Source organism: Lipophrys pholis (genome assembly GCF_963383615.2).
Source record: "Lipophrys pholis genome assembly, chromosome: 6".
NCBI lineage: Eukaryota > Metazoa > Chordata > Actinopteri > Blenniiformes > Blenniidae > Lipophrys > Lipophrys pholis.
Genome location: NC_137629.1, coordinates 26,112,763 through 26,134,164, shown reverse-complemented (window position 1 = coordinate 26,134,164; position 21,402 = coordinate 26,112,763). Strand labels below are relative to the sequence as shown.

The 21,402-nt window shown below is 41.2% G+C and overlaps 1 protein-coding gene across 1 annotated transcript in view; it reads left to right on the top strand.

Moving 5' to 3' along the window:
- trpc7b (transient receptor potential cation channel, subfamily C, member 7b) overlaps window positions 1-21,402 on the top strand; it is a 49,355-nt gene that overhangs the window by 27,386 nt on the left and 567 nt on the right. The window contains exons 7-9 of the mRNA XM_080464907.1: window positions 684-948; window positions 16,866-17,061; window positions 18,113-18,334. Of these exons, the coding sequence (XP_080321033.1) occupies window positions 684-948; window positions 16,866-17,061; window positions 18,113-18,334 (683 nt within the window). The remainder of the gene's footprint in view (window positions 1-683; window positions 949-16,865; window positions 17,062-18,112; window positions 18,335-21,402) is intronic.

Genomic DNA, 21,402 nt, shown 5'->3' with positions numbered 1-21,402 from the left:
ACAGGAGTCCCTCAAGCTTTAATCATCTCGTTTTATGTTTCCCTCTCGCTTAATTATGTCGTCTTTCTTCATGTTGCCTCATCGGCAATCCATTTTTCTCATCTCTCACTCTGTCCTCACCTCTCCTTGAGGACTCTATCCTTTTTATGTGTTGCTGCCCACCCAGCTCATCCGCCTTGTGTTCCATCCCTCCTTTCCTCTTTAAGTGCGACTTTCCAACATCTCTCCGCACTTAATCCACCTCATGTGGTACCGTCTCCCTCCAACCAAACACAATATTCTTAATGGCCATGATTATGCATGATTTCCTGCAGATCCACTGTAATCACATGTCTACTCAGTACATGCTGTACTCAGGAAGGATTCACAGACCAAGCAAAATGATCACGAGCTTCAAAATAAATATGGGTAAACTGAGGTAAAATGGTTTATGTCCCCAATATGTTGATGGCAACAATTAAGAACAATGTTATCACTGATTTTAATTTTGTCACTCTTGTAAAACTGCTGATCTAAATTGATTTCCTTTGTACAAATCACAAAATAACTGAAAATATATGTTGATTCAGAAATGAGACATGCTCTTCTAAATAGTCATTACATGTGGATTTGCACCATAAACAGTTTTTTTTTTTAACAAAAATGAACAAGAACAAAGAAACCCTGTTCTTTCTGTCTTTCAGCTAGGAACAAGTGGAGACCATCCGACCCCCAGATCATCTCAGAGGGCCTGTATGCCATCGCTGTGGTTCTGAGCTTCTCACGCATCGCCTACATCCTGCCAGCCAACGAGAGCTTCGGCCCACTGCAGATCTCACTGGGGCGCACGGTCAAAGATATCTTCAAATTCATGGTCATCTTCATCATGGTGTTTGTGGCCTTCATGATCGGCATGTTCAACCTGTACTCGTACTACCTGGGAGCGAAGTACAACCCTGCCTTCACCACGTGAGTTCTGAGAGCCTGTTGGGGTCGCTTTCTCTGTGCACAGGAAACGTATCTGACTCTGTCTTCAACTTTGACATCTCTGGATCCGTCTCACTTCACATAGAAAAGCTTTTTCATTTTACTATTTTTGACGAGGTAGCATTACGATCAACTGCGAAAGAGGGAGAACAAAATTACTTCTAATCACTTATGTCAAGTCATTGAATTTGTATCCATCCGCATCATTTCCATAAGAGCTGCTGAGATGAGATTGTTTTCTGGGTTCATTAAATGCTCAGTGCTTTATCAGCAGCAGAGATCGAACTTTAATCTCCCCTCAGGTCTAACACCGGCAATAAGGCCATTTAGTTAAATTTAATAAGGAGAATGGTCAATGGGGTGGCACACTCACTAAAATCCATAACAAACGCCGGTGAATTATGGTTTTATCTTAAAGCTCTGACAGATTTATGGGTATGAAACTGGACATTTCTTTATCCCCAATTTGTATTCAGTGATTTGTACAGGACCAATCCACAGAATGAAAATGAATGAGAAAACAAAATTACAGATTTTAGTGTCAAATAAGTCTGATTTCTGTCTACTGCTGCAGTACTGATATAATTAGATTGTCTGTTTTGTCTGATGAAACAAATACAAAGATCTATGCTTACATTTGAATCAATATGGATTTGAAATGTCAAGAAGTGAACTCTTCTGGAGTTTTGACACTAATTGTGGGGATTTCATTGCCTCTGTGGTACAAGACTGAGCTCCTGAATTGATAACCACCAGGCTAAAGTCAGTGAGTTGAATTGACCATAGACTTAACGGTGACGGGGACCTTGACACAGAATTTACTTACTACACCCATATCCTCCGCTCCTCACTCACAGCCCGATGTGACCCAGTACGATCTGTGACGTGGTTTCGGGTAAAGGAAGACAATGAAAGTGGGACAGGTTATGTTTGTGTTCATTAATTGAACCTCGTGCAGACGGAGAGGGTATCAACAACACTTGAAGCTTTAAATGCACTCCGCCTGGTGAGAGTGCTATATTCAATGCAAACGTCAGGGTTGTTCAAATGGAAAAGGGTTCATTTTGACATGGGAGTTCTTTTAAAGCTGACCTTACAAAACTAAATGTGTTTTTTTTTTTTTCCTTTTTTCAAACATTAACCACTCCAACTAGTGATTCAAAGTCTATTGTTATGCATTACCATTAAATAAGCTGTGTAAACTTGAATATAAAAAAAATAAATTAACACATTCAGCACATGAATCCTTGAGGTTTTGTTTCATTCATCTCTCTGTGAATGCTTGACTTACACTGCCGGATATTTGAGGGAAAATGATATGTCTTACCAAAATCCCTCTCTGAGGTCCCAAATCCATTGCTGTTTTTCTCAGAGGATCTTGTTCGTAGATTTAAAGAGATTACATTATAATTAATCTGCCCAAATCCAGTAAAGGAAACCATACTTTAAAAAGTTCACATACTAGTGTTTTACTTACCAACTAGAGCAGAAACAATCAATAATGTTTAAATGTTTATCATGACAGAGATCTTTACACTCAAGGATGTGCTGCATGTTGGTGTACCGTTGCACACTCTTGCCCAACGGGAAGACAATTCCCAGTTTATTTCTAAATTCAACACATACTGCTTGGGGGATTTGTATGTGGAGTAGCCTGTTATTTCTTCTAAAGTGCTCGATCCAGCTCAGGGTTTTGGTGCACTGGAATCGATCCCAGCTGACTGTGGCTGAAGGCAGGTTACACAGTGAACAGGTTACCAGTCTATTATCACCGGCAATCGCATAGATACAGACAATTATATGTATTCCCATTCCCTACTATGGGCAATTTAGAGTCACTGATTAATGTCAAACACAATTTTGTATGGTTGGAGGAAGCCAGAGTACCCAAAGAATGTGTGTAATTTGTCTGGGTACTCAAAAAGTTCAAAAAGTTCTGTATTAGATGAATGCATTTCTTTAGACTTTCCAATTTAAAGTCAGGCAACGTTTTTAAGAAGATGGATGATAAGAAAGTCAAGGGTGGCAGAGCCATGCAGTGCTTAATCACTACTCACAGCAAGAATACCTGGGTTCAAATCCAGGCTCAGGCTCTCCTGTATGGCGCACACCTTGTGGCTGCATGTCCCTGAGCTCCCCAGCCTCAAACCAAAGACATGTATGTCATTACAATTGGTGCCAAAGGCTGCAAGGGAGTGTGAGCTGTGAACATATTTTCGGTAACCTGTCCAGATCCTTTGTTTTCATTTCATGGAAACTACTTTGTGGAAGAATAACTCCCCTTAGTTCTGTTACTCAGTTGTTCTTCTCATATCGAGCTTTCCAACCTTGACTAACTGCTGTCAGATGTCCACATCTTTATTATCAATTGCATAAGCCCTGTGCTGTGTGCCTCCTTGCTTGGCTTCAGACCTGTTTGCTTATTTGCTGGTTTGGAGTTCTCCCAGTACACCTTGAGGTAGTCAGAGGCGCCAAAGTTTAGCACTGCAGACTCACTGCACTGCACCCCAGCTTCAACGTCCCAGCACAACCAAAGCCGAAGGATTCAACACGATAAAGTTAGAATGACCTCAGAGGATTGCGACCGCTTTGTTGTTAGTAGTTGTTTTGGCAGGCTGCACAGTGAATGTGATCCAGTTTTCCTGGCAGCCTTTGTCATGCCAGTCAGCTTGATTGTCCATCTGTCTACTTTCTAATCTGGTTGTTCACCTGTAGGATACAGGAGTGTTTCTCTTTAACATGTGTGTATCAAAGCTGAGCCGCACTCTGTTTCCGTTTTTACATCTCAGTTCTGTCAACAACAGGGCAGAAGGTCCCTAAATTGTCGTCAATCCATTCTGATAAAGCAGCTTAAAAGCTACAGAAAAGAAAAAAGGGGATAAACACCAGATGCAAGGATCGCAAACAGCCTTTGATTTGAGCTCACTCAATGTATACATGTATCCTTACATGTTCCCATCAGCTGTGAAGTATGTGCACAGTGGAACTAATTTCCAAGTTTGTGTCTCACTGGAGGTTTATTTCAGAAAGGATAATGAATGATAAAAGGTGTGTGAGCTGACTTCCAGTGCGAGGACTCTGCTTTCCTTTGCTGTCTTACCCTGCACCTCCATGCCGTGCATACACACTAGTTCCTCTGCTGAGTTTCAGCACCAAGGGTGTTAGTGGCTCTGAGTTCTGCTCGGCAGCCCACATGGAGCCAAGGATCCAGGCAATGTGATGAGCAGACAGACGGAGCAGAGATTTCCCTGACAGGAAGGCACACAGACAGGTAGAAATAGTCTAATGGAGTTGAAAAGGAGTGCCGGAGAGATTGTGGTCACATCCCAACTGTCTGACATAATAAAGACTTACAAAAAAAAAAGAAGCCAAGAACAAGTACAGAAAATACCCTTGGCCTTGTAGATGGAAGCGTCTTATCACTGCTATTACACAGTCATTTCCACTGTGAGTGATCCGGCTCCATACATTGTCCCCTTATCGCTTTTCTTTACTACTTCAGACACCAACATCAAGGCTGATTTCAGAAATCAGCATTAACACAGAAATGTTAAAAATAGGAACCACTTCTTATTTGAACAGCCTTTCACTGCACTTCTTCTCAGAGTGATACGAGAAGGTGCCCCTGAATTTCTTCCTCATGAAAGAGGCTCTGACACTTCAGCTGCAAATTCTGGCTGAAAGAGATGCACTGACGTTTATGCCTGCTGTAATCTTTCCTGCCACCAGGGGTCAGTCTGACATCAACTCTCACTCTCACTCTCGTGGTGTTTGTCAGAGTTAATATTGAACTAAACTTAAAGGAGAGAAAGTACCGTAATGCATTTATTTAGAACAGAGACGTTTTTTTTGCCTGTGTAAATCATTTTTATTTCAGTAATTTTCTTTGCCATAAATTCATCATTGAAATTGCACCGAGACGCTTTTTTTTTTTTTTTTTTTAATGAGCCTGGTTGATTTCACTGCCACTTCGGTTTGATGTCTGTATCTCCCATCTCGTGTCATCATGCGGAGAACATATGCATTTATGGGTGTCTGTTTCTGTGCTCACCTCCACATGTGTGGGCAGTGTGTGACTTTGCGTATCTGACAGGATGCATTTGATGGAGGGCAGAAGAAAGGGCTTTGCTGATGGCTCTGACTCAAGAAGCTAAAGAAGGAGCCAGGTGGAGGTGGTAATGATACCTCAGGAGGGACCTTCCATCTGGGGGACAAAAGGCAGGGATGTGAAGGGCAGAATATTGGTGTATGACAGTAGAGTGAGGCTGGGGAAGAGATCACTCTCTTTCGCAGCGGCAAAACTCACACACATAAACGCACAGCTTGATGGGGCTTAATGAAGACTGAGCAGTAATAGCCACACGCACTATATCCCCAGAGGCGTGAAGACACCTCTGACTCACACACTTAAAAAAAACACACACACACAAGCCACATGCTCTTTGTGGAGTCCTACGCAGTTATGGTTTCACATGTGCAAACACACTTCAGATGGAGCATGCACGCTGATACGCACAAAGGACGCTCTCAGTGTCTCTCAGCAATATCCGATGACAGGCGCTTGATGCACAAACAAACCTTGAAAAGATCAATTCAAACTCATCAAGGACCCGTTCTTGTGTTTTCCAGTTAGCCCTGCATTACGACACACCGCAGAGCAAGGCAGCAAGGAAGTGGAGATGCATTAAAAACAACGTCGTTGAACCTCTACATCCTATATATATATATCAGGGCAGTATAAAAAATTAGACTGTGTAACACCTGGGCCAAAAAAAAAAAAAAAAAGGAACGAGATGATGTCTGTTGGGAGGAGGAGGAGGGCAGCGTGAGATGGAGGGAATGAGGGATGAGAGGAGAGCCACATGGAGCAACGCAGACGAGGGTGCTTTTGGCTTGGTTCTTTGTTCAGGCAAAATGCGGGAGATGGGCCAACTACATAGACAAAGGAGGAAAAAGAAGAGGGAGAGAATGAGAGAAGGTCACGCAGACCAGAGAACAGACAGAAACAGGCTCCGTACACATTTACTGTGGTTATTTGAAAAGAATGGATGTGCTTTGTCCACCATCAGTCAACTCTCTTTATTAAAGGGGACATATCATGCTAAATCCACTTTTTTAGCCCTTAAATGCATTTTGTTGTATATTTAGAGTGTTTAGAAGTACAGAAAAGTTCAAAGTAGTCTCTTCAGGTGCTCCGTTGATATCTTTATATTCTGTTTTGGTCATATTTTGCGATCGGTTTCGATTTTTCTATTCTCTATTACGTTTTTTGAACAATGACGTCACAGTATTCTCAGCGGAACTGCCAAATTAGGACATCGACATTTCGAGCAATCCGCCATTTTTGTTTCTCGCTGCGATTTTGTAGTCCAACCGAAGTTACGAGAGGATAAGTCGAAATGTTCGGTTGTTGGATGTAGTCACCCACAAGTTTCGTTACACCGTCTCCCAGCATCAGAACCTTTTCGAAGTGCCTGGTTGAGTTTTATTTTTCACAGAAATGTACCCACATCTGTGGGTAAGGTCATTTTTGTGTGCGCGAATCACTTTAAGGACGACTGCTTCAGCAACCTCCGCCAGTATAAAGAAGGATTTGCCGAAAGACTTGGTCTGATTGAGCGGTCAGTTCCTTCTATCTATGGAGACGACGAACAGAGCACTTCGGTAAGCTGTATATAACGCTAAAAAGTGTGATGATAAGACGTCCCTGTCATTGTTTTGTTAGCATTAGCAGTTGCACCGTCTTCATATGTTAGCGCTGTGTGCTCGTTTTAGATTATAATGTAACTTCTGTGTTAAATAGTCGTTGTAATACAGGCAGTATTGTAGTAGTGGGCATGGATGGAGAAGTTAGTGTAAATATAGTAACACACCATTGCGTTACATCCATATGAAGACGTTGTTCTTCAGGTGCATCATCGTCATTTTCATCTCGCTCCGCCGGGTCCGACTCTGGCTCCAACATGTATGGCTGGATGGACAAATCTTCCGTTGTTGACATTTTGTAAATAATGTGTGAATATAAAGTTTCTGCGCCGCTAGATAATTGTATCTGTTCTATCAAACTACAAAGATGGCCGAACAGGGTGACGTTGAACCGAGTGTCACCTCTGCAACCTGGAGAGGAGGAGGGGTATGAAGTGTCTCATTTGCATTTGAAGAGACCGCCCCAAAACGAGTTGCTCTCAGAAGCACATCAGAAAAGGGGTTGAAAAGGGGCCTGTGGAGCTATAATAATGAGGAATTCAGACCCAAGCATTGCAGTTTCGCGTTGTATAGACCACAACTGTATGATTTATATGTAAAAAGGAAGGATTTAAAAGCATGATATGTCTCCTTTAAGCATCTCATGATCATTGTGTTTCACCTAACTTATATGCCATTGTGCTGCTTCATGTCATTACTGCAATGTCTTTCATGCGAGACACTTTCAATGCAAGAAAATACAGGAAAGATAAGAGGCATTTGAGACTAAACTGAGGAACAAAGTCAGTGAACACAGAGAGGGCAGGGATTTAAGGGCAAAGAGAATAGTAGAGTCAAAGATGGCACAAAGAGTCGCAGCGATAAAGACGCACAAAGGAAGTTCAAATGAAAAGTGCGGTCTAAAAAAATGTTTGGGATTAAAGGGAAAAACTAAATGAGCGTTAAAGAGGGTCTGGAGTGGCGGATAGAAGACAGGTGGTGAAAGAGATGTGGTCTGAAAAGAAGATAAGAGGTTGGTGAGAGAACTGAGAGTCAAAGTGTGAACAAAAGACAGAATTTATTAACTCTGACGGCAAGGCAGAGGTGTCGTGTTCAGCCTTTACCAGTCAGCCACATCTAAATGTCAAAATAAGGAAGGGAAACGCCATTATGATTAAGGCAAGTCAGGCTGAGTGAAAAGAGACCCAAAAGTTACAGAATAAAGAATTCACTCACGCTACGCGTCCAGCACTGACTTTTGAACTCTCCTGCTCACATTGAAAGTGATATTTAAAATGTTAAAATAACTCCCCACATTATCATTACAAATGATGTCAAGCTTTAAATATCCTTCTTGGTGACATATAATACTTAGATTATCACAGAACACTAAATCTTTGCAATGAAAATTGTTCTTTTTGCAAGGCTTCACTCTTTACACGGTGTGTGACTACATCCGCAAACTTCTATTTTATTTCGCATTTCTTTTACTCCAATGCTGATAAGTTATTGGTAATCACAAATTATGTGATAAAGGAGTTGGTTTAGTTAAGATGAGATGTAGCTTCCCAAAGTTAGGGATATACATTTTGTATTGTGAGAGTTGAAGGGAATCGAATTGTTTTGATCGGGAGTCTAAAAAGTAGGCCGGCACCCCTACATATAAGAACACTGGAATAACACACTGGAATTCATTAGGCCCATAGTTTCAGGTCTTGTTTGTTGTTGAAACGGAACTGCTCCTGGCATCTAACTGCAATAACAGCGGTGCCCCTGTGTGCAGTTCAGCAGATCTACACGGGCACTCCAGAGCCAGGCTTGTTGTAGAGGATGCTTTTGCAATACTCGCAAACACCGTGGTGAGATTTTTGGAGGGCCACGGAGTGTGGCGTGGAAACCAAAGTCATCAAGGCATGTGTTGTTCTACATAACTGTCTTCCTGATGCTGATCCGTTTGAGCTGAGCGGTACGTCTCTGCTCTACGGATGGACACAGAAGCTGTATAAGTGTAATTGAGACGAACAACGTACTGGATACTCAGTAATTAGTGCCAAACAGAGCAACACAACATGCTTGGGTGAAATCAGTTAGCAGATTATTTTCCTACTATTGAGGGAAGAGTTACGCGGCAGCATGTGTAAAGGGAAAAAAGTCTTCTTAGTTACTTTGCAATTTTAAAATACAAAGATGCATTCATTCAATGCATTCAGTGTACATTTTAAACATGTTGGCAGGTTAAAGCCATGTCTATAAAAGTATTATAAGTGACTAAATTCATGGGCTCCTGTAAACCACCCTTAACATTTAGATCTGATCTGCTTCAAATAATTAAATTCTAGTCTTATCTCATGTAAAGAAAAATATGAATTGCATGGCTCAGACGTGCAAATGTCAAATTACAAAATATTAAATATTCCGAACAGGCACTCATGTGCAACAAAATAAATTGATGAATACAAAGGTCACTTTTTCCAGCGTCCAACCTTGTTGCAGAGATACAAAGAAAATGTTAATGCCTTGTCCTGAGCAGAGCATTAGTTGCTGTGTTACTATTACAAACCACTTTGCCTCCTGTTAAGGAAGTTGGAACAACATGCAAACATGGGAAAATATTGCTTGATTGAGCTTCTTGGCAAATGTCGTCTAGCATCAAGTTGTGCAGGGTCAACAGGATCAGGAGTCCAGCATTGTGTTTCCTTCTTTTTACTTACTGTGAAGTCCCAGATGGAGGAAGAGCAGAAGGGCTTACCACATCAGGGGAAGATAGTGTTCCTGAATCGAATGAAGCAAATCTGAAGCGCTGATCTCTCCTTCATCTTCCAAAGCACATGTGTCAAACTCCGGTCCTTGAGGGCCGCCGTCCTGCATGTTTCCATGTCTCCCTGCTTCAACACGGCATGTTCTGTTGAGCTTCACCTCCAGGACCTGACTTTGACATCCCTGTTCTAAAGGGTTCAACAAACAGGCCAGATGTAAAGGACGAGCAGTGTGAATGAACACGAGTCAAGTTATTTTCCCACTTCAGTCTGTCCAGTTCATTGATTTTACGGAGCGTTTGATAAAAACTATATTGCAATGAAATGAGAAATTGAGTTTTTATGTTGTGTGCGTGCAGGAGTATGTTGTTCTTTGTATTATATTAACTAGTTCAATGAAGTTTAGTTTAAAAGAAAACCATAAAATACTTATGTAGTTATTTATGCCATAAATAAGTTTAATTGTCTTTCAAGATTAAACAGTGTCTTTATTTGACATTACATTGAAATATATTTATCCATTTCTGTCTGCACATTGTGTAGATAAGCCAGATTTAGAGTAACAAAATCAATAGATTGAATTATTGCTGTTTCATTATCTAGTGAGATGGTAGCTGTCACTCTTTAATTGATATATGCTCTAAGGATCCAAGATGTTGCAGAAATGGTGTGTCCTTCACTTCATCAGGGGCATTACTGCTCTGTTGTTTGTTCCGGTGTCCAGCAGAAGAGTTGTCATAGATGCTGAACGTTTCTGACCATTCATACAACTTGTCTTTATAAAGTATAGCCATGTTCCTTCTTTGTATCTCAATCAATGGTCACACAGGATCATACTTTGAGAACAAAACTGGCTAATGCAGAAATATTTCCCAGTTGGTTTTGTCCCCAAGATTATCCATTTAGATAATGGAATGTAGAATTATGGGCATTAGTATCTTCATTTCCTATAGTATGTTTTTTTGCATTGAAAATGCTCTGAAAATCATTTCTCTCACGAGTCTGTGAAGCTGTAGGATTCAAAGTGCTGTTCCAGGGAATAAAGGGAACGGTCAATATGTTATTCAAATTTGTGAAAAGGAAAAAAATATATAATCTGAAGACAACACAGAATAACACAGACAGAAAAAAGACAAACATTGAGGGAGCAGGCAAATTAAAAAAAAAAAAAAAACTTGATGTCGTGCTTGATTCGCTATCAAAACACTCTTAATTGCTCATCTTGTGGTGTTGTATTCCCTGCTTAATAAGATTTCTCTCACAGCTTGCCTGAAGACACACACACACACACACACACACACACCCACACACACACAATGGCAACTCTTGTGCGTTGTTCACTTACTGCCTCATTTTCATTCCCACTGTCTGTCACACAGGCATGCACACACACTCATAAACAGACACACGCCGGTTTAGTGCTCAATTTCCCTTTAGTTTATCATTTCCCCCCCCCCCCCTCTTTATCACACAGACACACACGCACCAGGCCATCTCCTGGGAGCCGCATTCATGCATTCATCTTTCATTCATTCATTAAAAGCCTTGGTGGGCACGGCTCCACCCTGATTTCGCCATGGTTACAGCTCCACTTGATATAACAGAAAGTTAAACTTGATTTAATATTTAAAGACTTTTCATCTATATTTGTCTGTCAGACCACTTGTCTGTCAGCTGGAGACGAGAGGAGCAGCTATTGAGAACCTGAATTTAATATCTTGCTAATGACTGAAGGGTATAGGGAAGGCGGGAGAGCAGGAGACCGGGAGCAGCCATTAGCGATAAGCTATATTTACATTTGACCAGTATAAAAATATTGCCTCAGTTTAAACAAAGAAAAAATACATATGTGGAGGGAAGCTGATGTAAAGAGGGGGGAATAAAGTCAAGACTGGAGTGAGTGACAGAGATGGCTAAAAGCTGTCGGGCTGAAAGATGGATACAGCGAGAGCGAGGCAGGGAGAGCGATGTTGACGGAGATATAAAAGCAGTGGCGATGGGAATATAATGAGAAAATGGGTGCGAGATGAGGCAGCCGAGCAAGAGACGGTGACCATCGTGGAGGAGAAGAGGAGTTGAAAACGACAGCCGCAAAACATGAAACGCAAAGCTGGAGAGATGGAGACAGACTGAGAGCATGTCTCTGGGGCAAGGAGGTTGATTTGGGCCTGTCGGCGATTAGGCTTGGACTGCTCCGGCATAGCGGAGGTGACTCACCAGTCTCCCACACACACACACACACACACAGATGCACATCACGTTGTATGTGGTATGCGAGAGAGAGAGAGAGAGAGAGAGGGAGAGAGAAAGAAAGGAACAGGGAGCCAGCTATTTCCTGACAGTGTCCTGCAGCTGTAAATGTCTGTGTGAGCAAGAGTACCTCATAATTTGGGAACACACAGTGTTTCTGATTAAGTATCGTGTGGGCTCAAGTGATTTTGGAGAGAAGAAAAAAAAAACTTGCATCATATTAGATTTTAGGGTGAAGGCTTGGTTTAAGGTTGAAAAAGTCTGCAGCATATAGATGAAAATAACGGAAAGACCCTTGGGAGTGATTGGCACAATGAGGACCAAAATGGAAATCCCACTTTTTGGAAAAATGAATAAAGTTTTGGGTTCAAGGTCGCTCTGTTAGGATTAGGTTAGGGTTAGGCAAGTCGTCGTGGCTTAAAGTTTAACGTCAGTCTGCAGGTTGTCAATGCATATTACCCACATAAACATAGCATGTGAGCATGTGTGCGTCATTCAGCATCTAACTTCGCCTTTTGGAAGCTGTCACTCTTAATAACAGATAATAACATACAGGCTATCGCCCTCTCCAGCTGCTGACTTTCCACGCTGATTCACGGCCTGTGTACCAATTCCGTTATGAAATGCTCACATACCCGCAAACCGCCACACACACAATTCTGAAATGAAATAAGCGGATGCTCAATGTTGTTAAAACCTCTTCCATTATCCAGAGCATCAGGCACCGCATCCATCTCAGTAAGACACTTATTGTATTACACACACATAACCTGTGTCCTAGCCAATGTTGGTAAAACACAAATTCAAATTTATCCGTTCTCCTGATCTCTAAAGACACATTTAAAGTTTTCCATAATTGCACGTCCTCCCTGAGAGGCATCTCACGCACATTCCGAGGAATTAAATAAGCCGAAAACTGGGCAAGCAAAACAAATGACAATGCACAACGGTACTGGCGGCCCATACATCAGCATTATGCAGTGGGAAACAAGAACCTCTGCTCTGTCTGTACGTGTAATACGAAAAAAGCTGAGGTGTAATATACACATGCTGTACACTAACATTGGTTAAATGGAGTGGTGCTTTTAGGTGGAGCCACTAATTCCACCAACACATAAATATCCCACACGTTTTTGGAATTTATTTTATTTTTTTGTAAAACTAACAATCTGTCGGGGGGAACTGTGAATATAAATAGTCTGCTATGTGGTGATGTGTTATTATAATTTTGCGCCCGTGTGTGTGCGTGTGCGCACACACGCACGCACATTTGTTCCGCCCGTTGTGTGGTTTGATGGCACATTACTGTAGGCTGGAACAAAGCCCTTCATCATTATCTACATTTACATTTTGGGGACACGAGAATGTAAATCAACTGAGTATTTCACAGTGGTTGGAAAGTGAGCCGCAAGACTGATTTGAAGAATAATTTGATTTTGAAGATAATTGGGATATAACGTAATCGAGACCAGATAATTGTTCTCTTTATTTTGATGCGTTTCATATTTCAAAGCCACGGGGAATGCATCTTTATCTTGGAATAGAACCTTCAGATAAGTGACGAGACATTATTAAAAGAGAGAAGGCTCCCAATAACAGGATTTCAAGAGGAGTCCACCAAAATCACCTTCCTCCACTCATCTGATTGTAAGATAGGCTTGCGGATGTGTGTGATGAGAATAGTGAGTGAAGAGATGGTATTGTTGGAAACAGCCTTCCCCATTGCTATTAGTCTGAAAACAGTGTCCTTTCCTTTGCCATTGGGGCAAAAAAAACCAAAAAACTGAAAAACAAGAACAGTGTTTACACTCTGTCGCTGCATGGTTCTTTCTTCAGCAGTATAATGATGTTTGTAAGCCACAATTGAAATAGTCGCTTTTTTTTTTTTTTTTTTTAAATTGTCCATACTTAACACGCATTTTTGATCGTGCTTCGTGTCTTAAAGCAACAGTTGGGAACATCTGAAATAGGGTTGTTGTGGACAGGAGTTCATTGCTTCAGAGAAGATAACGTGCAAACAGCTAAGCAAGGGAAACTTGTAAAGATAAATGTCAGTCCAAGCTATAATCAGACGGTTCTTGTTGCAGCTGTCAGACAATCCTTTCTAATGGGAACTAAAGCTGTTAGAACGCTGTCTTTGAAGACACCCGGCTCCACTGACAAAAACAGTCATTTTATCTGCCAAAACACGGGACCTGCTGGTCCACTGACGTCTCAATTAGTTTGCTTGTGTTGGTGTGTGACTTCGTGGCATGTCACCAAAGTTGCACAATAACACAAGTAACTGATAGAGACAGCAGTCGGCCTGCATTGTCCGTGTCCGGGTGGGTAGATTAACAGTTTTTGACAGAGGAGCCTGATGCATGTACCAGTCCAGGTACCTTCTCTCCTGAAGAGATTTACCACAGATTGTACTCAAGTGTCTCTTCTGATCTGACTTCAAATAATCCCCAGGTAACAGGTATTGGTTTTCAGAATGACAAAAATATTCAGATTGAAGTTAGTTGGCAGCTGTCATAGAATAATATCGAGCTTGTTTCTGATGACAGTCAAAATCTGATGTAAAGATGTTTCTAACATCATTTTCAGGAGTCTAATGATGTCTGAGTGTTTCAGCAGTAACGTTTAACAAACACAAGCTTACATTCATGATAGCAGTCTGCTGCTCCCTGCATGTTTGTATTTCAACCCAGCTGTTTTGCCCAAACCTCTTCTCATTGTTATTGCTTCATGAATTCCTTTTTTTCAGAACCAATAACATGCAGAATATTGCTCACCTTCCCAGAAATAGCTGGTCAAACTTCAGCTGAACTTAATAACCGACTCAGCCATGAGACTGACCCACATAATGGTAACAGCTTGGGGAACGTGTCACAGCAACACTCCAATAACCTCCTATGTCTTCACTATTAAGTGAATCAAAGGAGACATGAACAATATTGCAAGAGTTTCTTTCCCAACATACCAGTAACTGCACTCCTATTTATATATATATTTTTTACAGAAGAACCTCAATTACACAACTATTCGGTTATATGAAAAACTTTGTCTCCTCTTGTGTTCCATTGCAATACAGATTTGCTAGTTTTCCAGTCCATAGGACTTGTCAGTCTATCCAGTTGGATTAAATTAAGAGCTTTCTACGGAAAGGAGAAATGATTTGACACTCTCCATGTTATATGTCAAGGCCATTTCTCCATTCAGAACAAGCTGTGACATATGGCCATTGTATTACTCTGACTTTGGTCACATTTGCAGTGGAACCCTGTGTGCGTTTCTATAATTGCTCTACAGCCATTATCCTTGAATACTCTTGGGAGCCAAGAAAGTACAGGTAAACCCGATGTTCCCTATATCTGCTATGTCAGCTGGTGCCATATTCTATTGGATTTCAGAAATGTAAAGGCTTCGGGAAAGTTCAGTCTGAAAAACCATGTCAGCTTACTGCATGCAGCCAATCTGGCATTTAAATTCTCTGACACATTTCTACAACAGTTATAATAGCCAGCAACTGCAGCTATAGTGTATTCTCTCATGCATATGGCAGTAATCACAGTTACAGTCTGTGTCTGTGTCAATAAGGCCGCTGAAAGTAAATGCAAAAGCAGCTCCCAGAGAATGCCACCTTCTGAACCTCCTTTAGCATGTTAATACTGAGCACTCGGCACAAAGTTCTGTGTACCCTATAAATTCAAATCATCTACATTGAGTGCCTCCGCTCGTGCGGACATTTTGACTAAATGTGATTGCATGTTTGAGGACCAAATAAATGGTTCATTTTTTAGAGTTCAGAAGCAATAAATATGAGGTCTTCCCACTTGTGTTCAGCAGAGCCAACAGAGACTATGTGCCAGCATCTCAAAGTCAGCTTGGTAAAAGAAAGCGTTTGTATGAACTATGCAATTAAATCTGTCGAGACATTGGCAGAGTATATTGTTAGAGCCCATTTATCCGAGTGAGACAAATAATACACAATGAATAACATCCAGATCAAGTGTCGAATGTTGAAGAGCATGTCGGGCTTCCTTCTTGGAAAGGTTGACGCTGAAGTGCCAAGAAAGGTCTTTCTGTTTGTTTCTCTGCTAGACAGAGGAGGGAACACTCTATTCCAGTGTCTGTTTCTGTCGGGGTTTTTGTTTTTTTATGCATGTGAGTGTTTCTTCACTCCGCGTGCCATCACCTCGCTGTCTGTTTGCCAGGGAAGCTGCATCCCTTTAAAAGAGGATCATTTGGAAGACACCGACAGCTCTCCAGTCCAGGAGCTCACTGATCTTCTCTCCCCACAGCCTCCCCCCTGCCCGCAGCCCCTCCAGCAATCCAACCAGGCAGCACCTTCTTCCCTACGAAGCCCCCCCTCATGGAATATTTAACAACTGACATGTACTTGAATATCAATGTTCACAGGTCTCTGAGCCTTGTGCTGTTTTTTTCCTTGCCCCCCCCCCCCCCCCCCCCCCGGCACAAAAGCACACACTGGGTTAGTGTCAGAGAGAATGATCCTTCAGGCAGAGATTTGATTGTGGACTTCAGGAGGAAGGTACCCTATAGGTCTGAATGAAACATTAGCCATGCTATCATTCAGTATGTAAATGCAAAGGGGAAATGCAAGTGAAGCTTAAGAATTGCATAGATTGCATTTGCAATAGTGAGATATTTAATTCAGAGTAACATTCAGAAGAAGAAAGTAATATGGCCAGCATAAATCTTTGAAAAACCTTCATTACAGTATTTAGAATAAACCGATGGACACTCCGAACACCCCCAAAACTTTATTCCAAAGTAGACAAACCATTATTGCTTTTCCAATAATTGCAGTGATGTTTCAGCATGTTTTTGCATAAAGGTTGACCCCGGACTACACTGCGGACCTAATGAACAGGGTTTTATGAACCAAACGGTCTCAAAGCCGGAGCCGAGTCGTCTACTGCCATGTCAGATCTGTTTCGTGCATGTGTTGGTGCTATATGCCTGTAATAGCAAGTGAATGTGCAACAGTGAGAGAGAGGCAGAAAATAGACAATGTGTTCAAATTGGACATGACTCATCAGGTATTTCATCAGTGCCACCTCATGAATCCCACAGTATTAAAATGCCTTTCATGTGCTTGCATGTGTAAATATGTGTAACTCAAAGAACAATTATCTGTTAATGCAATGGGCTTTTATGTGTGTTGGCACTGCCATGTGATTTTATTTAATTCCCTTGCAGGGTCGAGGAAAGTTTTAAGACTCTTTTCTGGTCGATCTTCGGGCTGTCTGAGGTGATCTCCGTGGTGCTGAAATATGACCACAAGTTCATAGAGAACATTGGCTATGTGCTGTACGGAGTCTACAATGTCACAATGGTGGTCGTTCTTCTCAACATGCTCATCGCTATGATCAACAGTTCGTATCAGGAGATAGAGGTACGTGAACGAGACGGCCATTCAATAGACAGAGGGATTGATACTGTTAATAAGGATTACAGAGAGTGGAACTTTCAATATTACCAACAGCTTTGAACAATCAATTTGGTGCCAACAAACAAAGAATGATGAATAGAGGAAGAATCACAATACAAATGGAAAAAGCTGGAGTAGTTTGCATTTGATTTTATTGATTTCTTTCAATTTTATCACTCACTCTTATCTGAAGAAATTTGAGCTGGTTGAGGGAATTTGCAGTTTGGGAGGGGTTTTTTTTACAGGTAGACTTATGGTTTGCTTGATTACTTTAAGCATAAGTGAGCAAGATGATGCCCATGGGCACAAGGGAGAGCAAGCAGAACTAAGACTAATGGTGAGTTGAGCAGGTGATAAGACAGGATACATTTACCTTAAATAGGCGGATCAACGCAGGCTGAGGAGGCTTGAAACACTTGAGGCTCACACTCAAGTGACATACACGAAGGGTGGACAACGAGACACTCAAGATGAGGGTGAGAAAAGGTACACTTAAACACCCATCCATCTTCCATACAGCTTTAACCAGCTCATCCAAACACTTTATCCAACTCAGGCTTACAAATGGTTATAGAAAGGTGAATTGTTTGGTTTCACTCTAAGAGTGCCCTGAAATGACTTTATTGTTTTTGGTGCTATATAAACAAAGTTGAATTAAATTGAATTATTTTAATCAGCTTTAAATGAATGTATGCGGACTGCAGGAGGAAATGTGAAGCAATTAGGGAAAACCCGCGCACAGAATAGGCAACTCTTCAGTTTTGGACACACGTTCATCACCCTCTGTCAGATTACTATTGCAACAACACAGCATCAGTACAATAAAACTAACCTGTCTCACGGCAGTCTAAACCCAGCTCACGTTCCCTATTAGAGGATGGCCAGTCCAACACTTCTGCTTCACAGTAATAAGAAGCGCCGACATTGAAGGATCAAAAAGCGACGTCGCTATGAACGCTTGCCAGCCAGTTATCCCTGTGGTAACTTTTCTGACACTCCCTCTCTGTCTGTGCAGGAGGATGCCGATGTGGAGTGGAAGTTTGCCCGAGCCAAGTTATGGCTCTCATACTTTGATGAGGGTCGCACCCTACCTGCTCCCTTCAACCTGGTCCCGAGCCCGAAGTCGTTCTACTACCTGGTCCTCCGCATGAAGTCCTGCTTGATACACCTCTGCAAGGCCAATGGCCATCGCCACAACAATGAACTAGAGATGGGCATGCTGAATTCACAGGCCAAGGTTGGTGTCAGTGACTTCTTAAGTACACAAACTGAATAATATTAGATCATTTTGTAAAGTCGCCTGTCAACGAATGGGGTGATTGTATTTGATATCGGTGCAAATGGGTGAAGTATTAATTTTCCAAACCAAGTGATTTTAACAGAATAATACACAATAATGTTTTGGTTTTTTTACATATTAATCTTCTATGAGTATTTTGTTTCAAACATTCTTGCATTTCGAAGGAACTGTAGAGTAGTTATGAAGTTATTGTCTAATAACTGCCATAACATGTACTTCTTGTATTTCATTTAAAATATGAAGGTGGTACCACCAAGTGTAATTCTGCAGAAACATCACCACTTTCTAATGGGTTTTATTTTATTGTGACATCACTTGTATGGTTTTCATGCAGGAGTGTTAAACTTAATTTCGTTTCCAAGCCAAATCCAACCCACTTCAATCTGACCCCGGCCAGTCAAATAACATAATGGCCTTCAAATACCAGCAACTCCAATTGTTTTCCTCTTATTTATGTGCAAGAAAACAGTACATTCTGAAATTGCATTTTCTACAAAACGTATTATGAACACACACAAATACAAATCATGACCATTCAGTGTTATCTTGGCAGAAGCCTATTGTTTCTCAGACTGCATTGTTTTTGCAGCCCTCAGTGCGCCTTTTCTCACAATCTCACCCTCACACTATGTATTTGATGTTAATGTAATCCCATTTGCAAAAAGATAATTACCTTACAAATCTTGCTGTAATTTGCTGTTCAGTTCTGGATTGTATTGTTGCGTAATATTTATGTTTGACTAAAACAGTGCAACAAACAATGGGCTGAACAGAAAACTTCCCATATAGACCTGCAGCGACAACAATCCTTTTTTTTAACGGGCCTTGGTCAGTAGGTTGTCAGAGGACACAATCTTTATTATACTATATGTCATGACCTATGAGTGCATTAAAATAGTCGTCGGGTTCTGACCCCAGAATTGGCAGATATTCACACTGTGAGAATATCAAAATAAAATTGGTGTAATGAAAAGAAAGACTTGCATGAAGAAAATAAGACAGACCATTTAATGTGGAATCAATGTGAGCGCTGCACTTGTCTGCAGACGTTCCCCCTGTCTGATCCCTCGGCTCAACGCAGCACCTCAGCGAGGCTATTAGTCAGGCCATCGGCTCTGCCTGCGTCCGCGCAAACGCCTTGGCAGGTTTCACACAGGGACAAGACGGGTTACACCCTGCTGCCTCTGTGAACACCTAAACTTCTGTGCAGCACAGAGCGGCCAATCAGGTGCAGCCGGCGATCGATGAGTAGCCTCTGACTGGAACGCTGTACAGCTTTGGAAATGTCAAGTGAGATGTGGGAAAAGGCAACGTGGGCTTTCTGAAACATTGCATGGTGCGGGTTTCTCAATCCTTTAAATTAGGTGAAGCTAATTATATTAATTTCAAAGCAACATATGTTTATGAAGATAACAAAGTTCGTCTTGGTGAAATATTTTAATGACTGGAATGTTGGAGGGAGGAAATAACTCAGCCACTGGTAATGTATTTTAATTAATGTTTGGAATTCATATTAAAAAAAAAAATTACTTTACATGTTCATTCAGGAAATGTTTGTACGTCTACTTGTTTGTGCTGTTTGACTGTGTGGGTTTGTGTGTGTATGTGCATTCTCCTGCTTGAGGACCGGAAGTTATGCTTGGTCCCTTTGGTGAATTTGCCTTTCATATATTCACAGCGGTTAGGACAATTAATTTTCTTGCTGAAAAGTAAGCAGATGAATTGAGTATATGTTTAATGGAGTCAGCAGAAGGCAACAAAGCAAGTTATTGCTAGGGAAGAGCTGACAGTTCCCAACACTACAAAGAGATCCAAGCATCGCCAGTTGGTCTTTGGAAAACTTCGGCATAAAAGATGTGTCCCCTCACTCTCACATGGAGATGAATCAGTAGATGCCATCTGAGCAAAGCCTTCAGAAATTGTAATGATAGATTGGGGGGGAAAAACAAACATTTATTCGCTTTTTTTTATAGCTCATAATTAGCTGTTGAGGGTAGGCGATATCGTACAGCCTTAAAAATAGGTACATGTTGTTTATGTTGTTTACAGCAGTGGAGTTTTCCTGCAAACTGAAAAACATCTTTCATGAATTTCATTATTACATTGAGAGAGTAATTGAATGCTGAAAGGTATTGCCTCTATAGTGGCTAATCATTGAACTAACCACATAATAAATGCTTATAGTCTTTTTTTATTTTTTTGTTAGAATTGACACATTCACAGTTCTATTTACATATGTCTACTGTAGTAAGCACAGCTTTATGAAACAGACCCCAAATGTAAAGTCGGGCACATAAATGATATGTTCTTCACTCTCAGTAGCAGAAAACATTCAGTTCCAATCCCATAGTTGAGTCACCAATTTTACTCTGTGGCAAAGTGTCCTTGAGCAAGTCAGTGAACCCTGAATTTCTTCCACTGGCGTGCAAACACCTTGCGTGTGTGCGTGTGTGTGTGTGTGTGTGTGTGTGTGTGTGTGTGTGTGTGTGTGTGTGTGTGTGTGTGTGTGTGTGTGTGTGTGTGTGTGTGTGTGTGTGTGTGTGTGTGTGTGTGTGTGTGTGTGTGTGTGTGTGTGTGTGTGTGTGTGTGTGTGTGTGTGTGTGTGTGAATATGTGATGGAATAAGAGAATTTTCTCCTTCAGGTCAAAGTGAGAAGGTCATGGGTTGAAATACTAGTTGGGCCCTTTCTCTATGGAGATTGTATGTTATCCCTGTGTGTGCACGAGTTTCCAGTATTTTCCTCTCACAGTCCAAAAATATGCATGTGAGGTTAATTGACTACCTTATATTGCCTATGGATGGATTGTTTATATTTTTAAATATTTCCTAAAAAAAAAAAAAATACTTGGTTCAAGTACAAATGATCAAAATACAAATACTCTACTTTTCACTAATTTCAACATTTGCAGCTTGACAATTGTTCTTGGGCGGATGAATATATTGTTTGTTTTTCCTTTTCCAGTTTTACACTAATAAGTTATACACACTGATAGCCGTCCGTGTCT